The sequence below is a fragment of the Apodemus sylvaticus genome, chromosome 14, assembly GCF_947179515.1.
Source record: "Apodemus sylvaticus chromosome 14, mApoSyl1.1, whole genome shotgun sequence".
In the NCBI taxonomy this organism is placed as follows: Eukaryota; Metazoa; Chordata; class Mammalia; order Rodentia; family Muridae; genus Apodemus; species Apodemus sylvaticus.
The window spans coordinates 46,362,369-46,380,079 of record NC_067485.1 but is presented as its reverse complement, the minus strand read 5'-3'; the positions used below and the strand labels follow the sequence as shown (position 1 = coordinate 46,380,079).

Sequence of the window (17,711 nt, the reverse complement as noted above, 5' to 3'; positions counted from 1 at the left end):
ATGGACATAAATTTATACTCAGGGGAGTAGGAAACATCTAAACTTATTAAGTAGAGAAAAGACTAAAAACAGCAGTCAATGAAATATGAAAGAGACAAATAATAAAAAACTTAGGAAAATAAAATTATTTAGAGATCTTCTAGAGGGTGAAAAGAAATGTCATTACAGAGGTGAGCTCTAGGAGCAGCTGAGAGTGGACCACTGCAGAGCCTGCTGACTTTGAAAGCAACATGAAAGCATACTGCAAATATTTCTCTGCTGGTCAATTTTAAATTCTAGGTAAAATGCACGAAGTCCTTATGAAACAGAAGCCACAGTGCGTACCTGCCAGGGAAACGGGCGGCTTTGATCTCCTTTGCAGAATAACTTGTTGCTCAGTCACCAGGAGTATAGTTTCTGGACAGCTTTCAGCGAAAGCACATTCTAAATCTATGCCAGCTTCAAACCATGGCTGGGATCTCCCTGTAGCTCTCGGCTGAGCTGGGCCTGCCTCTTTCTCCCCATTATGGGGCTCGTTCAACAGCCATGGTTCGTTCTGAAGTTTATTACTCACCGTTTTAAAGTTTTCTAGAAGTTTCTCAGAGTTGACTGTTAGGTCTACTTCCTCTCTCGGATATTTAATCAACAGCATGTTCTGCAAACTCTTTGTCTTTTTTTTTTTTAATTTCATGCAAGTATCTACATGTGTATGGTGGTGTACATGCACAGAGTGGTGTGTGTGTGTGTGTGTGTGTGTGTGTGTGTGTGTGTGTGTGTTGTGTGTGCTTGTAGAAGCCAGATGGAAATGTTGGATGCCAGCCTTGAAAACAAAATCTCTCACGGGCCTGAAGTTCAGCAGCTGGGCTGGACTGGCTGGTTAGTGCTCCCCGGGAACACTCCTGTCTCTGCTTTCCTTAGCTCAGGAATTTCACATGCCACCCATTACACCCAACACTTTCTGCATGTAGAGGGGTGAGGTGTATCAAACTTACAAGACGGGCATTTTTACCACCCCCCCCCAGGCTCAGCCTTACCCTGTGTCTTCCATAGGCATTATCTAGTTTTCCAATTAACCTCTCCATCTCCTAACTCTATCCCAGCCTCTGCTTCTTAGAGAAATAAAACCTGACTCCTGGTAAATAATTGAGGTGGGCATTCATGGTTTCTCAGGAGTTAAGATCAGTATTAAAAAAAGCCCTGGTGGTGTGAAAACTGATTACATGGGTAAATTCTATTATACATCTGTGGAAGAATTACCAAATATATATAACAAAGGAGGAGGAACAGTTTATAGCAATTTCATGTGGCCTGGATCATTCTGATATCCCAACTTGACTATGACAATTCAGGGATTTTTCTATTATGGACAAGTTTACCAGTGAACAGAGGTACAGACAATCTCAGCAAAATATTACCATAGAGCCAAGAAATACTTAAAACCGTACCATGCCCTGACTGGCGCCAGCTCTAAGTCAAGGCTGTTCTCTCAGCGGCCCATGTTCTAGTCACTGAACATGGGAACATAGTTTATTTTTACTTTCAACTTGATTGAAGTGAGAGCTACCGAGGATATAAGTAAACTATATTCTCTCTCCCCTCCTCCCTGTCTCTTTCCCCTCCCTCTCTCCACCCTTCCCTGTCCCTTTCTCCTCCCTCTCTCCACCCCTCCCTCTCCTCCCACTCTGTGTTCTGTGTAAGCATGCACTTGAGTATGTGGGTGTGAGAAATGTCATTTCCAGAGAGCAGGATTGGTGGAGGTGGGAAGGGCCTGTTCCAATAGGCTGAGAACACGGAATGAAATGGCAGAATGGAAGCTGCTAGCAAGGTCATTCACCTCTGTCCATCTTTACACACACACACACACACACACACACACACACCACACACTCATGTTCTCACACTTCTTTCTTTGCCATTCTGAGGTAAAACTGAGAGCAGTGTATTCTTTCCTCCCTTATATTACATCATCAGATAATCACCACAGCAACAGAGTCTAACAGATTGGCCAGTGTGATTTATACCAGGAACACCTTAACATCTGAAAATCGATCAGTGTTAGGCATTTAACAAAACACATGATACATCAGATAAAATCATTTTATAGGAAAAAGATCATAAAACTCCGTATTTATCCATATTAAAAGTTCTCAGAGGGTGAAGAGATGGCACAGTGGTTAAGAGCATTGACTGCTTGTTCAGAGGTCCTGAGTTCAATTCCTAGCAACCACATGGTGGCTCACAACCATCTGTAATGGGATCTGATGCTCTCTTCTGGTGTGTCTGAAGACAGAGACAGTGCACTCACATACATAAAATAAATAAATCTTTAAAAAAAAAGTTCTCTGCAGAACAGCCTTATGGAGATCCCCATATGTGTGTGTTTATAAACTATTGGTAGTAAATCTAATGTGTTCTATCTTTAAGATTATCAGAAAGATATATGTTTTATTCAGTACTTCTTTTTGGCAGAGCTCTGTATGAGTTTTGCCGTTTGTGAGAAGACAAGGAAGAAGTTAGAAGGCCCAATATCAGAAAGACATAAAGCTATCTCTATGCACAGAAGATTCAGTTATGTAGAAAATTCTAACGAAGCTGCCAAGAGCCTTGCGGATGGGATGACATACCTATCAGCATCTTGAGATAGAATATCCCTGTATAAAATATTGTGTACTTTCATTTTTCAGCAAACAAAAAGAAATGACATTACATTTCCCCATTTATAAAGTGTAAAATGAGAAAATTCTTTTGAATAAATTCAACTCAAATTTGCAGTTATCTGTTCATGGAAAAATAAAAATTACTAAGCCATATTAAAGATATAAGTCAATGGGAACAGACCATTTTATGGATTGATAGATAATATTAAAGATATTGCTTCTCCTCAAATCTCAGTTTAATAGTATGCAAAATTACTGAAAAAAAAAATACAAGGGCTTGTGAGAGAGCTCGCTGGCTAAGAGCACTTTCCTGAGCTCAGTTACTAGAATTTTCATGGTGAAAGAAGAGAACTGACTCTTGCAAGTTAAATTGTCCTTAGATCTACACATGTGTGCAGTGGTGTGCACACACGGATACTCACACACACACACAGGTACACACTCAGAAACACACCCCCCACACCCCCCACACACATCATCCCCACCAAAACTACATATACAATACATAAATGTAAAACATTTTAAAAATGAGAACATTCTAAAATTTAGGTGAAAATTCATATTTGCAAAATAAGCTAACAAGAAAATCTGAAAAGTCTGTTAGGTACCCGTAAGCTCTATTGTAGGACTGGTTATTAGGACAACATGATACTGACATAAGAAAGAGAGGCAGGTTTATTAATAGAACGAAAACCAATTTCAATGTTCAGGAAAGAAGGCATGATTATGCTTACTAATATGGGTCAAACAGATTCTGGAGGATAAGTAGAGCGTCTAAATGGAGATTTAGTTATCTGCAACCTCCAATGTAGGTAAATGTTACCCATGTTTGATAGACATAGGAAGCCTGAACAAGGGAGGAACTGTAGCCTTTGACAATTAAGATCTGTCTGCTACTGCTCATGAATAGCTTTAAAAGTTGTCTTTATGTTTATTGTTTTCACTGCTGGTTCTGTCTTGGCCACACCATGCTATGGAAAGATTTGAACGAACTTTGCTTTTACAAAATTACCAGCTTAAGTTTACATGTTTGTTTTTAGACTGGCTGGGTTTTGCTTGGAATAAACGTTCATCCTCATGTTGATGAGAAACATTTACTTGAATCATTCCAGCAGGCAGGGTGTGTCAGCTGGGAGCGTGGAAGCCGTCCAGCACGTGCAGTTTGCAGACAGCTTATAGTGCAGCAGTCAGTACTTCAAGATTGTTGGCATAGCGCTTCATTTAAAAACACGCAAAAATGTCCCAGAATGTGCCGTGTGGTTTCTTTATATTTGTCATTCTTTAAAGGCTTCCTCCCCACTCAGCATTGATTTCAAAAGTAGAACCTTAGCTTTTTGTCTTTCCTCTGTGGAGTTTTGAGTCACTCCTGTAGGAGTGGAAGTAAATATTGACATCTGAGTTCAAGAAAAAGCTGCTATGTCATTGGGAATATCATTGGAATGAGGTCTTTTGATTTAAAATAGAATGAAAACTTAGCCTGCTGTCTTTACCTTGCATCTGAAGTTTTAAAGTTGAATTGTGAAAAAGTCTTCATGGAAGCACACTACGGCACTTAGCAAGTAGCCACAATGAATTATATGTACTCTGTGGAATATATGTATATACATATATTCTAATATGTATTCCATGTATGTGTGTTATATATTGTAGCATATACTATACCACAATACAATTTAACAATTACTGCCTTAGGAGGAGATCATATTATATGATCTGTCAATCATCTAGCTATTGTTTTGTGAATGGGGCAATTCTCACCGTAGAGTATCATCTTGATTAGCACGTTATATGACACAGTCTTTCTTTTCCTAGTCAATCATTATTGTTGATGGTACCTGACAAGTACAGAGCTTGCCTTGTGCAATCTGGGAATTTCTGCTCTTGCTTCTTAATAGCTCTCCAGATTAAAGTATTAGACAGCTCATTTGGAGGTTCAGAAACCAGCACACTTCTGTTCTCCATTTATCTCCCTTTCCCTGGTTCTTGAAACCCATTTAAGGAATCTGTAGACAGATTTCTTAAACATTTTGAAAGAGAATGATTATCTCCTTAGGCCATTTGGATTGAGATTACACTGAGCAGATAGTTGAGTCTTTGCCTTTAGATTTCTTCAGAAGGAATGTATGTGATTTTCTGTTGTTTTTAAAGACCGTAATGGAGATGGATGTGGACCATAAGGCCATGTGCGCTCCTGGGCTCAGGTACCTGGCTGGGAAGGAGGAGTTGAGCCAGCAGGAGATGCTTTCTTGGGCTTTGTTGGTTCTCTGAACACCAAGGCAGGCATTTCTATGCTGTATAGAGGCTTTGGTGACATCATTCAATGTGGACCATGGCAGACTTTCATAGACAGTATGACGGCTCAAAGAACCACACACCCCAAAGGTCTGTGAACCTTTATCATGTTAGGTATGCATAAATGCCAAAGATTGTTTTACTCTTTGTCAGTAAATAAACAAAATTTCCATATTAATTCTGAACGATACATTTATTATATTATTGTATTTTTGTATAATAATATTTTTTCACTTTTTTTTATTCGATATAATTTATTTACATTTCAAATGATTTCCCCTTTCCTAGCCTCCCCACTCCCCGATAGTCCCGTAAGCCCCCTTCTCTTCCCCTGTCCTCCCTCCCACCCCTTCCCACTTCCCCGTTCTGGTTTTGCCGAATACTGTTTCACTGAGTCTTTCCAGAACCAGGGGCCACTCCTCCTTTCTTCTTGTATCTCATTTGATGTGTGGATTATGTTTTGGGTATTCCAGTTTTCTAGGTTAATAACCACTTATTAGTGAGTGCATACCATGATTCGCCTTTTGAGTCTGGGTTACCTCACTTAGTATGATGTTCTCTAGCTCCAGTATAATAATATTTTCACAGCAAACAGAAACCTACCCAGTCTAGTTATAAATCTTACTAATTGACTGTGTTACCTACCTCCATTTTCTGAGGCATTTTCTCCTATGGAGGCTGGTAATGGCCTTTATTGTGGTTCTCTTTTTATATGGTTGCTCTTGAAGTTTTATTTAAACTTCCTTGTTTTTTATAAACCTGTTTTCTATGCTTCCTAGTTTTTTGCTCTTTCCAATAATTCTGCCTATTCTGTTCCTGGCGGTTCCTTCTGAAGTACACTCGATCCTCTGATGCCACCTAGGGGGCACCTGCAAGATCCCAGCGCTTTCCCTGCTTCTATGAACAGAGCACATTTTCCTCAGTGGGTTGCGGAATGTTTGAAATCCTGAGCATCATTTGCTTTTTAAAACACTAAAGTGAAGTGGTGGTTTAGTCAACCGCCCCCTGCTGCTTGATCTTCTCCATGCTGTTTGAAGGGCTGGAGGCCTGTCTGCTGGCTTGCTTTTCTTAAATAACCCCTAGGTTAGGACCTTTGTCACCATCACTGACTTCCTCTTTCCTTGCTTTTAATATATGGAGAAACGGAAGCCAGGACAGTGAAGTAACTTGCTATGTAGAGCCAGAGGCCGACTGTTCGCCACATGACTCGAGACCTCCTAATTATTTCTTTTGAGTGTGTCTCTCTCTCTCTGATCTCTGAGTTATTGTCTTTCTGTGAGAGTCATTTCCTTTTTGATAGGCTCCTTTCAGCAGGATGGCTGCCAAAATGAGAGTTGCTTTTTAAAGCTGGACAGAGCAGACCAGCAACAGGGCGGGGTGTGGAGTCGCAGCTGCATGCATGTGACCTGTGAACCTCTCCCCGCCCCCCCCCCCCCCAGTGACAGAGAAGGGTGTGAAGTCACAGCTGCATGTGACCTGTGAACCTACCCCCCCCACCCCGCCCCCTGTATTAGTTGAAAACAAAGAACTTCACCCTAAATTTGTTTTGAGACTTTGAAATGGAGAACTAATGTAATGTGTTATTCTGAACAACCAGGCACATCTGAGTAGGCACATATGCGTTACTATATGATGTAGTCTAGGAATCCTGACTGGCATTCTCTGGTCCTTGCTTTGGTGAGCTAGTTCATCCTGGCAAGAACTAAAAGTTGAGAACAAACCCCTTCTCCTGCTTGGAAACATGAAGCGGCTAGGGCTTCGCCGCCCTCTTCAGGAGCAGTGATGTAAGGACAGCTCATTAAGCCCTAGCTCTCCAGCCTCTGCAGTTCTCCCTGGGGCTCAGGTGGGGAAAGTCTTAAATGCACAGGCCTCTAGGTTATGCTGATCCAAACCACAGAACTCCCTAATCTCTGTTTGAAGGAGTCAGCGCTGAACTAGCAAGCCCATTCTGTAGAGTCATTATCACCACAGATGATTCAATAGCTAGTGTTGCTTCAAACTTGAAGAGGCTAACCACAAATAGTTTATTTTAGGCATGTTTAAGTGTAGCATAACTTGGTGATAATTTTCCAAATTATAGCTCAATCTGTGTGCACCATAAAGCTTAAGGCAAGAGTACATCAAAACTCTCTGTAAAGTTTGTATATCTTATTACATAAAGATAGGTTCTATAGATTGACTACATGTGACATCTTCCATAAATATGGTTCTATAGACTGAGAAGTTCATATGAAGGGCCCAGCGCTACCCCTAGCACTTAATCGGTGGCACAAGAACCTCTGTGCCTTTAACACATAGACATTATTTAAAATCCAACAACTAAATATAAAATCCTAACTCATGTAAAACAAGTGAGTTTACTTGCATACATCTGCATATGTGTACACATACAAACATATGGAGTATATGAATTCCTTTCCTGATATGTTTTGACTTGTGTGAATATCATATGTTCATGTGGTTACAAGAGCATATGGAGGCCACACAAGGGCTTTGGAACCTTGGAGCTGACATTACACTGTGGGTGGTTGTAAGCCACCTAACATGGGTGCTGGGAACTGAACTGTGGTCCTCTTCAAGGACAACAGGAACACTTAACCACTGAGCCATCTTTTCAGTGCCTTTGAATCCTGTCTTAAGGACTAGTGTTACAGGGAGCCCACCAGAGATGACCACTCAGACATAGTTTGCAGCCAACAGAAAGTCTTTCTTCCAGCTGGCTGGGACTATACTCAGGTATTTGGATCACCATGAAGCCCTCAGCATTTAGATCAAGGGAATTTTAAAGGGGAAAGCACATCCTGATATCTTCCTCAGCAGCTGCAGAGGAGAGGTTTGTACAAGCAAGCAGTTTAACAGAAGCAAAGCTAAGTTGGCTGGAGTATTTTGGCCTCAGTTTCTAGAACAGAGTTGGGTTATTTTCCATGGGATTCTAAATCAAGGAGATATTGAAGGAGTCAGCAGGATGATGAGGGGGCTTAAAAGGGAGAGTATAGGGGGTAGATGAGTGTGGCTAGGCGTCGTGGGGGAAGGTGTCCAGGCGGGCCCTTGCCTGGGCACCTCTGCCCCTGAGGGACCACACATACACAGACATGGTATAGAATAGAGTTTATTCAGAATAGGGGATGGGAATTAGTGGGAGAGAGAGAGAGAGAGAGAGAGAGAGAGAGAGAGAGAGAGAGAGAGAGAGAGAGAGAAGGCCGGCCATGACCACGTGGAGGGGGGGAAGAGCCCCAGGGGCAGAGAGGTGAGAGTATGTGGGAGAGCAGAGAGCAAAGAGAGAGAGGAGGAGCAAGTAGCCCCTCTTATAGTGGGCCAGATCTCTGGGGCAGGGCATACCTGGCTATTGCCAGGTAGGTGTGGGGTGGAGCTTAGACAAAACTCCAACATTCCCCAATGTTTGGTTAATTAATAAAAGAAAAAGAAAAAAGAAAAGAAGTGACAGCGAATACGGCGAAGCAGGAATAGGGTCGTTGTTGTGATCTGGCTGCTTCATGCTGACATTGGGGCGGCGTGTCTCTGGAGAACCTAGAGAAAGGGGTATGGGGGGTGATTGTCCAATCTCAGGAGGACTGGCTGTTTCTTTGTTGTCCAGGGTTTGTAGAGCCATTTGAAGATAGGTCAGAGAACAGGTCCAGTAGAAGCTGTCTGCGTCTGGAGAAGCTGAGAGGAGATTGGAGCATCTGAAGGTTGCTTCTCTGGAGCTGTCCTGGATATGGCAAAGGCCTGGACTTAACAAGATGTTGGAACACATTGGTATAGTTAGGGAATAAGACTAAGTACATTTGGGAGAAAGGAAAATTTTCTTAAGATGTACAATTGAAACCCAGAGGAATCCCACCCTTTGGAAAGGTAGTAAAGTGGGAACTTGGGCAGATGTACTTATCTGGATGGAGCCTACTTGGTCCATGAGCAGTAGATTTGGGTAGGTTTCCTGTAGCTGACAAGTTTATTAAAGAGATAACATGAGTTAACCACATGAACAGTCTTTAAGATGAGCCTTTGTGGATCAGAAGGAATAGAATTGAAGGTTGGGACAGTGACAGCGCAAGAAGCGGAAATATGAAGCATTTAATGGAAACAGAGTTTAGGTAAGGAGATAACTGTCTAGCAGTCAATGTAGTCAGAAGTCTGAGGAATAAACAATAACTTAGCAGTTATATTATTAAAGAATGACAGTTTCTAGTGCCAGGTAGGTGTGGGGTGGAGCTTAGACAAAACCCCAACAGATATAATTCTGGGTAACACAAAATGGTCTGTCAAGTTCTTAATATTATGGGTTTGAATTTTTCTTCTTGATTCCTATAGGCTATAAAATTCCTCTCATAATTATCTGTCATTTGCTGAGAAGTTGGTTAAGCTATCATTACTAAAGCAATTACTCTTTACGCTTTTTAAAGTACTCTCTATGCAGCCTTTGATTATATATACAGCGATTGTCTGGCTTCCCAGTGACGGGAACAGAGTCTCAGGGGGTTAAGTGAAATGCCTAGTGGGACACAGCCATCCAAAGTGGGGCCCATGTGAGACAAACCTGTCCAGTCTCTGGCTCTCCTTGGTTATTTTGAGTTTCTGCCCTTTCCAGTAAGAGTCCTTTGAAAATTTGACTCTCCTAAACCTTCTCACTTCTACATCTTTCCTGGCACCAAGCTTTGGGGTCTGATGGTGCTGATGCTTCTTGTTTTGCAGCTTTGGGGACATGCTGTCCTTCACGCTCACAGCCTTCGTGGAGTTGATGGACCATGGCATTGTGTCGTGGGACACCTTCTCAGTGGCATTCATTAAAAAGGTAAGGTTTGCTTCCCTAATTCCGCGCCCTTTCTTTTTTTCACATAGAGTTCTCTGCATTTTAGGTGTTTTACAATCATTCCTATGTTCAATGTGGTGTGATTTTTGGTAGTATTATATATGTGGGGAACAAAGCCCCCAAATGCCGTGTAAAAATTGCATTTTGTCCCAACAGATATCATAAATGGTAGAGTGTAAGAACCCAGAGTTAAAGAGCAATTAAAGTGCTCTGCTCCAATTTGCATAGAATATCTATAGATCTTAAGACCTAACAAGGCAGAGATATGGCTAACTGTTCGGAATGGTGTGGGCTTTTGAAATTTCCAAGTTCACTTTCAGTAACACTCCTAATCCTTTACAAACAGTTCACCAATTGGGAGTAGGCGATTAATCAAGAAAATATGTAGTCTTTGGGCACCATTTTCATACTAAGCACCACCATTAAGGGATAATGTGATGCGTTTTCCATTTGATATTCATCTTTGGGAACTACTTTAAGTTAAAGACAGGAGAGAGACAGTCTCTGGACCAAGGGTGTTGGCAATGTAAGCCGGGCAGGTCCCATATCTGCAGAATGCTGTGTGTTGATTTAAGGTAAGAGTTAATTGGGAAACTAAGGGACTTCTTGATAGACTTCTAAATCGTTCTTTTTCTACATTTACAAATCAAGAGTAGAGGTAAGTAAAAGAGAACCATACCTTTGTCAGTTGACTAAATTGCTCAGAAGAAAACTCTTGTAGGTGATCAAGTCAAACCTGCTGATGTGTTACAAAGAACATTCATCTGGAGGTGGCAAGGCTATGGGCCGTGTGTTATGAGAACAGAGCAAGGATTGCTGTATCTTGGCTTTCTGGAACAAGTTCTAGAGAAACAAATGCACACATGATGATACTGGGTTTCCTGGAATTTTATACTTAAAGTTTTAATCCTTTCTGAATTTATTGCAGGTTTTTCGTAATCTGAATGTCCTGTTCATCATGTATCAGAAACCCTCTGCTGGATAGTGACAGTGCTGTTCTGAGTAGTTCTTGAGAATTATGTATGCTCACTGGCATTAGCTTTCTGAGTTTACTGCAGTTTCCTCCTCCTCCTCCTCCTCCTCCTCCTCCTCCTCCTCCTCCTCCTCTTCCTCCTCCTCCTCTTCCTCCTTCTTTTCTTCCTCCTCTTCTTCCTCCTCCTCCTCTTCCTCCTCTTTCACACACACACACACACACACACACACACACACACACACACACACACACACACATACACACAGAGCTAAACCTAGCTTACGCCAGCACAGTCATACTCTCTTCAATGGCATGGGGCCCCTGTCTTGCACTGTTCACTGAACTGCCCTCCTTGGCCTACTCAGCATATTTCAGGATTCTTGCTCCCATCTGAGGCACATCCACAGCCTGAGAAACATTTATTTATGCTTTTAAAAGAAAACCACAGAAGTTGGAAAATAGAAGGAACGTGGTGAAATTTGATTTAAATATATTTTCAAGGAAATGTTCATTGTTATGAGAAAGTAATAATAAAACTTGTTTCTTTAAGTGAGATGAGTTAAGTGTTCAGAGACAATTTAGTTTTTTAACTAGTTAAGTCGATTCCCATTCACTTTAAATTAAATTTAAAAATCACATTAAAATTACGGAAGTGAAAGCTAATTGTCCTGGCATTTTAAATCAAAATTGAAATAATTTTCAAGGCAGCATCTTTAGTATATTCTTGTTCTAATTTCTATTGCATTGCTACTTAGATAAAAGAGTTTGAAAAAAACAGCAGAAAATTACTTATGCTATGTAAAGTTAACCCCTTTATCCATTAGCTGGGCCGAATTCAGGATTCTTAGCACTTGGATTTGTGTGTGGGGCCTCTTCAGGAAAACTCTGGGAAATACACAAAGCCAAGTAAAATACCTATGCAGTACTTTGTCTTACAGGGAAAGGCAAACAAACAAACAAATAAAAACAAAAACAAAAACCCAGGCCCTGATGACCTGACTTACCCACAGATATTTTCCATGCAGAGCAAACATCTAGTTGTTTCTCTTCATTGACCCACTGAGTTTTGCTCTTTGTATAGATTTATGAGCATCTACAAGGATAACTTAAAATTTCATCAGGCAGCTTTGTGTTACCCATGGATGGCCCGTTTGCCATTATTTTTAATGTTTCATTTATTTTTAAATTAAATTTATTTATTCACTTGACAACACAATACCAGCCCTTCCTCTCCTCCCAGACCCCCCAACCCCAAGTCCTCTCCCATTCCACCTCTGGGTATCACCCCTCATCACCCCTCCCACCAACACAAGTCACTAGGAGACTAGCTGCATCCTCTCCCACTGAGGCCAGACAAGGCTGCCGATTTAGGGGAGCCCAGCCCATAGGTATGCAGGCAGCAGGCTTGGGGACAGCCCCCGTTCCAGTTGTTGGGGACTCTCATGAAGACCAAGCTGCTCATCCGCTAGGTCCAGCCTGTGTTCACTCTTTGGTTGGTGGTTCAGTTTCAAGAAATTTGAGACCTAAACAGTATTTTTGCTCTCCTTGTTTTATGTACTGTTGATGCCGCCTATATTATGTGTGGTTGGTCAGGGGGGCTGAGGACATGTGTGGGGGTGTGTATGCATGTGAGTTGTGGGAAGGTCAGAGCTCAACTTTGAGTGTTGTTCCTCTGGAGACATCCATCTTGGTTTCTTTGGAGTGGATGTCTTACTGGGACCCAAAGCTTGCCAGTTCGGTTAGGTCAGCAAGCTTCAGGGACCCACCTGTTTCCCTCTCCCCAGGGATAGAGTTACAGGCGCACACCACTAAACTTGGCTTTATTTTTTTTTAAGATTGTCTTGTTTTATGTGTGTGAGTACACTGTTGCTCTCTTCAGACACACAAGAAGAGTGCATTGGATCCAATTACAGATGGTTGTGAGCCACCATGTGGTTGCAGATAATTGATCTCAGGACCTCTGGAAGAGCAGTCAGTGCTCCTAACTGCTGAGCCTTCTCTCTAGGCCTGCACTTGGCTACCGCATGGGTGCTGGGGATGAACATGGTCCTTCTGAAGCAAGCACTGTACCACCTGACCTGCTGCTGCAGCTCTGCCCTAAGGTTCCTAGACGTTTCCCAAACACTCCCCCCACTTACTGATCTGCATGAATGAGTATCCCGAAGAAGCCGAATGCATTCTTATTACTCACTCCTCCAGTCTCTGTCTTCCGGATACAGACTTGCTTTCACCAGTCTGTGCTGTTCTGAGCTCAGCTGGCTCAAGGATGTGGTAAAGAAAAGCTGAAATGTACAGGAAGCACTGTTATTCTTGTATGGGGGGTGGTGCAGCATTGTAAAATTTACCCAGGTAATCTGTAATCTCCCGTCGCTATACTCTCTTCTATAGTGAGTATAGAACTTAAGCTGGTGACCAGGATGTTGGTATCTTCACTATTATGGAATTTGTCTCTAGTTTCCTGGAGAAAGACAGGAGTATGCTTCGATGACTTCCAACTGAAAGAATTGGACCGTTTAAGTGTCTGGTTGCAGCATCTGATGAATAACAACAGAGGGAAGCCACCAGTTTCAAAGCTTACCTTAGGACCGTGCGAGGACTCGAGCAAACTGGGCACACACTTTCCACCAGGCCTGTCCGCAACTCTGGGCTCATATAAAATGCTCATTAGGTGAAGTGATTTAGGGTTGCAGAAATGTTCTTTGTTAAAGGAGGAATGAGCATGACCAATTAGTTTCATGGATGATACATATGAAAAAATGGCATCTAGAAATGAAGTATGGGTGAAGATGCTAATGCCCTTAAAGGAAAGCAAAGATCAGAGATGATTTCACCCCTACTCAGTATCCCACTGTGTGTAGGAGAAAATTAATATTTTCTGAAGAACTTAAAACCTTTTTAGAGGAGGTATACTTTACTAAATACATATTTTGAGGAAGCAATTTTTGTCAAAGGATATTTGTGGAAGTAAGTGGTAAATTTCCATTTAATAAAAAACTTGACATGGCTAGAGAGACAGGGGCGGAGCAATTAAGAGACTGGGTGCTCTTCTAAAGGACTCAGTAACCATACTGCTGCTTACAACCATCTGTAACCTTAGTTCCAGGGGATCTGACACCCTCTCTTGCCTCTGTGTACACCAGGTACACAAGTGGTGCATAGACACACATGCACACATAAAAAGAAAGTTTAAAGTTGGGAATGCTTGAGCATTGGAAACCAGACAAGGTGGCTCAGGCTCTTATCCTAGTGCTCACCCCAGCATTTGAGAGGCTATGGTAAGATGATCCTGTGAGTTTGAAGCTAGCTAGCCTGGGCTAGCCAGTGGATTCCTGGAAACCCTGAGTTACATAGCAAGGCTTGGCTCAAGAGAGAGAAAGAAGTAGGGAGGGAGGAAGGCATGGCAGGGGTGGTGGTGGTGGTGGTGGTGGTGGTGGTGGTGGATTTGAGCACAGAAGAAACTGAAGGTGATGCTTTGGGAACAGTGGATTAGTGTTGTGTGTTCACACGAAGGTGTGTCACAGGGCAGGGATGGAGCATAGGGAACTAGGGATATTAACCAAGAATGATTATGGAAACTCAGAAAGTGTGACAGTTGATGAGAAGGAAGCAGTCAGAAGACAATGTGATGGTTTCCATCATTTAATAGTAGGCTGTGTTGCAATATCCAAAGGACATGGCCTTCGAGTGCCAAGGATAAACCATGTGCTTCACAGCCTGTGTCCTTTTGTCTATCCCAGCTGGATTACAAGGAGACTAAAGTTAAAACTGGGTGGATTCATGTTAACTGGTATTGTTCTGAATCTGTAGGCCTGAACCACTCTGTTTCATTTGAATCTAGTAACGAATGAGTAAATACTGAAAGAATGAGAAAAGGAGATACGCTGCCCTTAGATGTGTTGCAGGTGTGCCTGCTGTGTCACCTGTATGTCCACAGGTGGCAGAGAGGAAAGAATCTGTCTACAGTCAGTGTTCTGAACTATGAACATCTGAATCATTAAAAACCTAACACTCCCTGAAAAAAGCAAGCCTGTGCTGACCACTCTCTGGGGCTAGGCAGGCCAAGACAGTCCCTCAGGATGGGGAACAATAGAGAAACTAGAAGAACCTGGGCCACGGGCAGGAGTGAACCTGAGGAAGGGCCGCTGGGGTGGACCAGGTGAGGCACAAGAATGAGAAAACCACCAGATGGGCACCGTGGGGTCCAGACAGGGATCTAGCCTCAAGTGACCTAGATTAGTCTGGTGCCATGCAGGCCTATGGTGGAGGAGGCTAGACCTTGCCTTGTCATCAGAGATGACCCCTGCACTATAATGCACAAGTGGGGCCTAGCTCTTCTGAGACAACACCAGAAAGTCAGAGGCCCTGGGGGCCACCAAAAAGAGCAAAGAAATAGTACAGAAATGGAAGAGAAAAAGACAGAAGGATGTGGATACAATGAAGAGAGGCAGAAGCAGAGACTTGAGGGTAGCGAGGAACAGCCTGATGTGTGTAGCCGGAGATGCCACCTTGGACTATGGTTGGCTTCTAGCTTGTTCTGCCAGTGGGGGCACATCTGGCGCTGTGGACCTCAACCCGCAAGGGTGTGTTATTACCAATATTCTGATGGATGTCCCTGTTTTGGGGTGCTGCCTAGAGACATGTTGATGTCTGAGGGCTGTGCAGAACTGGTCCTAATCCTCAGCTGGGCATCGTGGGAGAGCTGGCTCTGCCCCAAGTCAGCTTAAGTACTTGGAAGAAAGCCCCTCCCCTGCACATTGCTGGAGTGGCAGGTGGCCTGCTTGAGGATACTTGAGTATGGGAGAGCTGGCCCTCCCACTCACGTCCCCTGTGGTGGCATGGAAGAGATACAGATAGGCTTCTTGTCCCTTTCTACTCACCAGCTGTGGCAGCTGGCAGACCTGGGTCTGGGGTCATGACAGTAGAAAAGCTGTCCCTGCCTCTCACCTGCGGCAGCACTTAGGAGAAGGGTCCTGCACCTCACCTGGGTGGCACCGTAGAGCTGGCCCTGAATGTGGGAGCTGCAGGTGTGCTGCCCAGAGGGTGTGAGTGCAGGAGAGCTGGCCCTGCCTCTTGACTGCTAGGAAGTGGCATGGATGAGGGAGAGATGCCCTCCCCCCTCCCTCACCATCTATGGTAGGCAGGTGAGCTAGCTGACTATGTCCCTCACCAGCTGCAACTCACAGGAAAGTGGGACCTGCATATCACCTGGGCAACAGGGTAGAACTGGCCCTGGTTGCTAGGGTTGCTGGTTAGCTAGCTCAAGGCTGTGAGATCTGGAGAGCCAGAGGGCTCACTGGCTTAGATACTTCTCAGGCCCAGATTCAGGGCTTTGAATTGGGCCACCCCAACATCCACTCCACGGACGAACTGCTTGAGTCCATGAAAAGGCCCGGTCCTACAGATCTAAGCTATAGGGTCTCGGTGACACAGGCAATAACAGGAGATCTGAGAGGAGTCCCAGTGAGAATCCAGTATTGATAGAGTAGCAGAAGCCAGACAGTGTGTATCAGACCCATGACTTCTTGCAAAGAACATTTGTGTATACTTTAGGACACATTGTGACGTACTGCAGCCTCTACAATGATTTTTTTTTCCCCTCTGAGGGTGGTTTGCAAGGGTGGAGAGCAGGTACAAGGGGAGGGGGAGATGAGTGGGTTTGAGGTGCATGATGTGAAATTGACCAACCAAAGAACCAATAAAAAGGTTTTTTTGAAAAATGTATCACACAAAAAAAGAAAGAAAAAGAAAGAAAAGAGGAGAGTGAGGATGAGGGTGGGGGATTGACAGTACCAGCTACAGGTTCTCAGGAGGCAGACTCCCTGACTCTAAGGCACATCTCAGCCAGGAGAGGCCGGAAGGGGAGCCAGCAGTAAGAGAATTCATGGAAAGATAATGAGAACCACCACGGTACGCCTCCCCTTACTTGCTTCCTGTTACCAGTGTGAAGTATTATGGCGGGGATAATCCCATGGGGGTGGGAGGAGAATCTGCATTTGTGTGCTGTCCCAAAGGGACCTATCTTAAGTAAACAGCCGTGAAAGCTGGGAGGGCGGTTGGACTTTTGTCAGTAAACAGTGGATTTAAAGAAAGAGAGGTGGCGTTCACATTGCAGATTTTGTAGATTGGAACAGATGTGAGAATGGAGGTAAGAGCTTGCCAAGGACAGTAAACACATTCGCATGAGAGGAGCTGAGATGGTCTTTTAAGGATCTTAAAATTCCCACAGACTTCCTGTAGTTTGTGCTATAAAACCAGTTTGTGGAGTGTAAAACCTCCTGACACTGAATCCTCGATGACTTCCCATTGCCCGAGGCACCCATGGATCTGTTAGGAGAGTCAGCATGTGTTCCATCCCTGTTGCCTTTACCAGTGGTCCCTGAAGTGGTGACTGTGGCATGGTAGGTAGCTGGAAATGGCTATGGTGCCTTTGGATTTTATCAGGTTCAGGGTTTGGGGACAAGGGTGTATGACGTGGTACAAAGGGAAGAAGTGGTGTTGACAGAGGAAGCTAAGTGCTTGCCCATCATAGAACCAAGCCTGGGAGTGTTTAAGTGAGACATCGTTTAAGCCATCCTTGTAATAATCACTTTTTAGAATGAGCTGTCAACAGACAGCAATAATTTTTAATGAGATCTCTCAAATAAAGCCTTTCTGGTGCTCATGTGTTAAGATTGCATTGAGCCGTTATTCTAACCCTATGTTCTGTCTCCTTATATTGTGATTTATTGTATTTAGGCTTTTGCTGATTAATTTCTTAAGGAATGTGTTTTACATAGTAAGCTATTATTCTAGCATTTCTAATTTAAATGACTTCTGTTTGCTACATCTCAGAGGGTACAGAAGAACTTACTTTAGGTACAGGACACACACACACACACACACACACACACGCACGCACGCACGCACACACACACACACACACACACACACACACACACACAAATAGCCAGAAGATTGGGCAGGTGCAGTGCCATTGCCTGTTGAATTATACTGACAAGTGTGA

At 43.4% G+C, this 17,711-nt stretch overlaps 1 protein-coding gene and 1 non-coding gene across 3 annotated transcripts in view; both read left to right on the top strand.

The window, feature by feature from the left end:
* The window catches only part of Elmo1 (engulfment and cell motility 1), a 516,925-nt gene that overhangs the window by 173,636 nt on the left and 325,578 nt on the right, over window positions 1-17,711 (top strand). For both annotated transcript variants that reach the window (XM_052156292.1, XM_052156291.1), the window contains exon 8: window positions 9,618-9,717. In XM_052156292.1, coding sequence (XP_052012252.1) covers window positions 9,618-9,717 — 100 coding nt within the window. The remainder of the gene's footprint in view (window positions 1-9,617; window positions 9,718-17,711) is intronic.
* On the top strand, window positions 14,589-14,718 carry LOC127665309 (small nucleolar RNA SNORA17). The gene has a single exon (XR_007973360.1). It is a non-coding gene; the product is annotated as a small nucleolar RNA SNORA17 (small nucleolar RNA).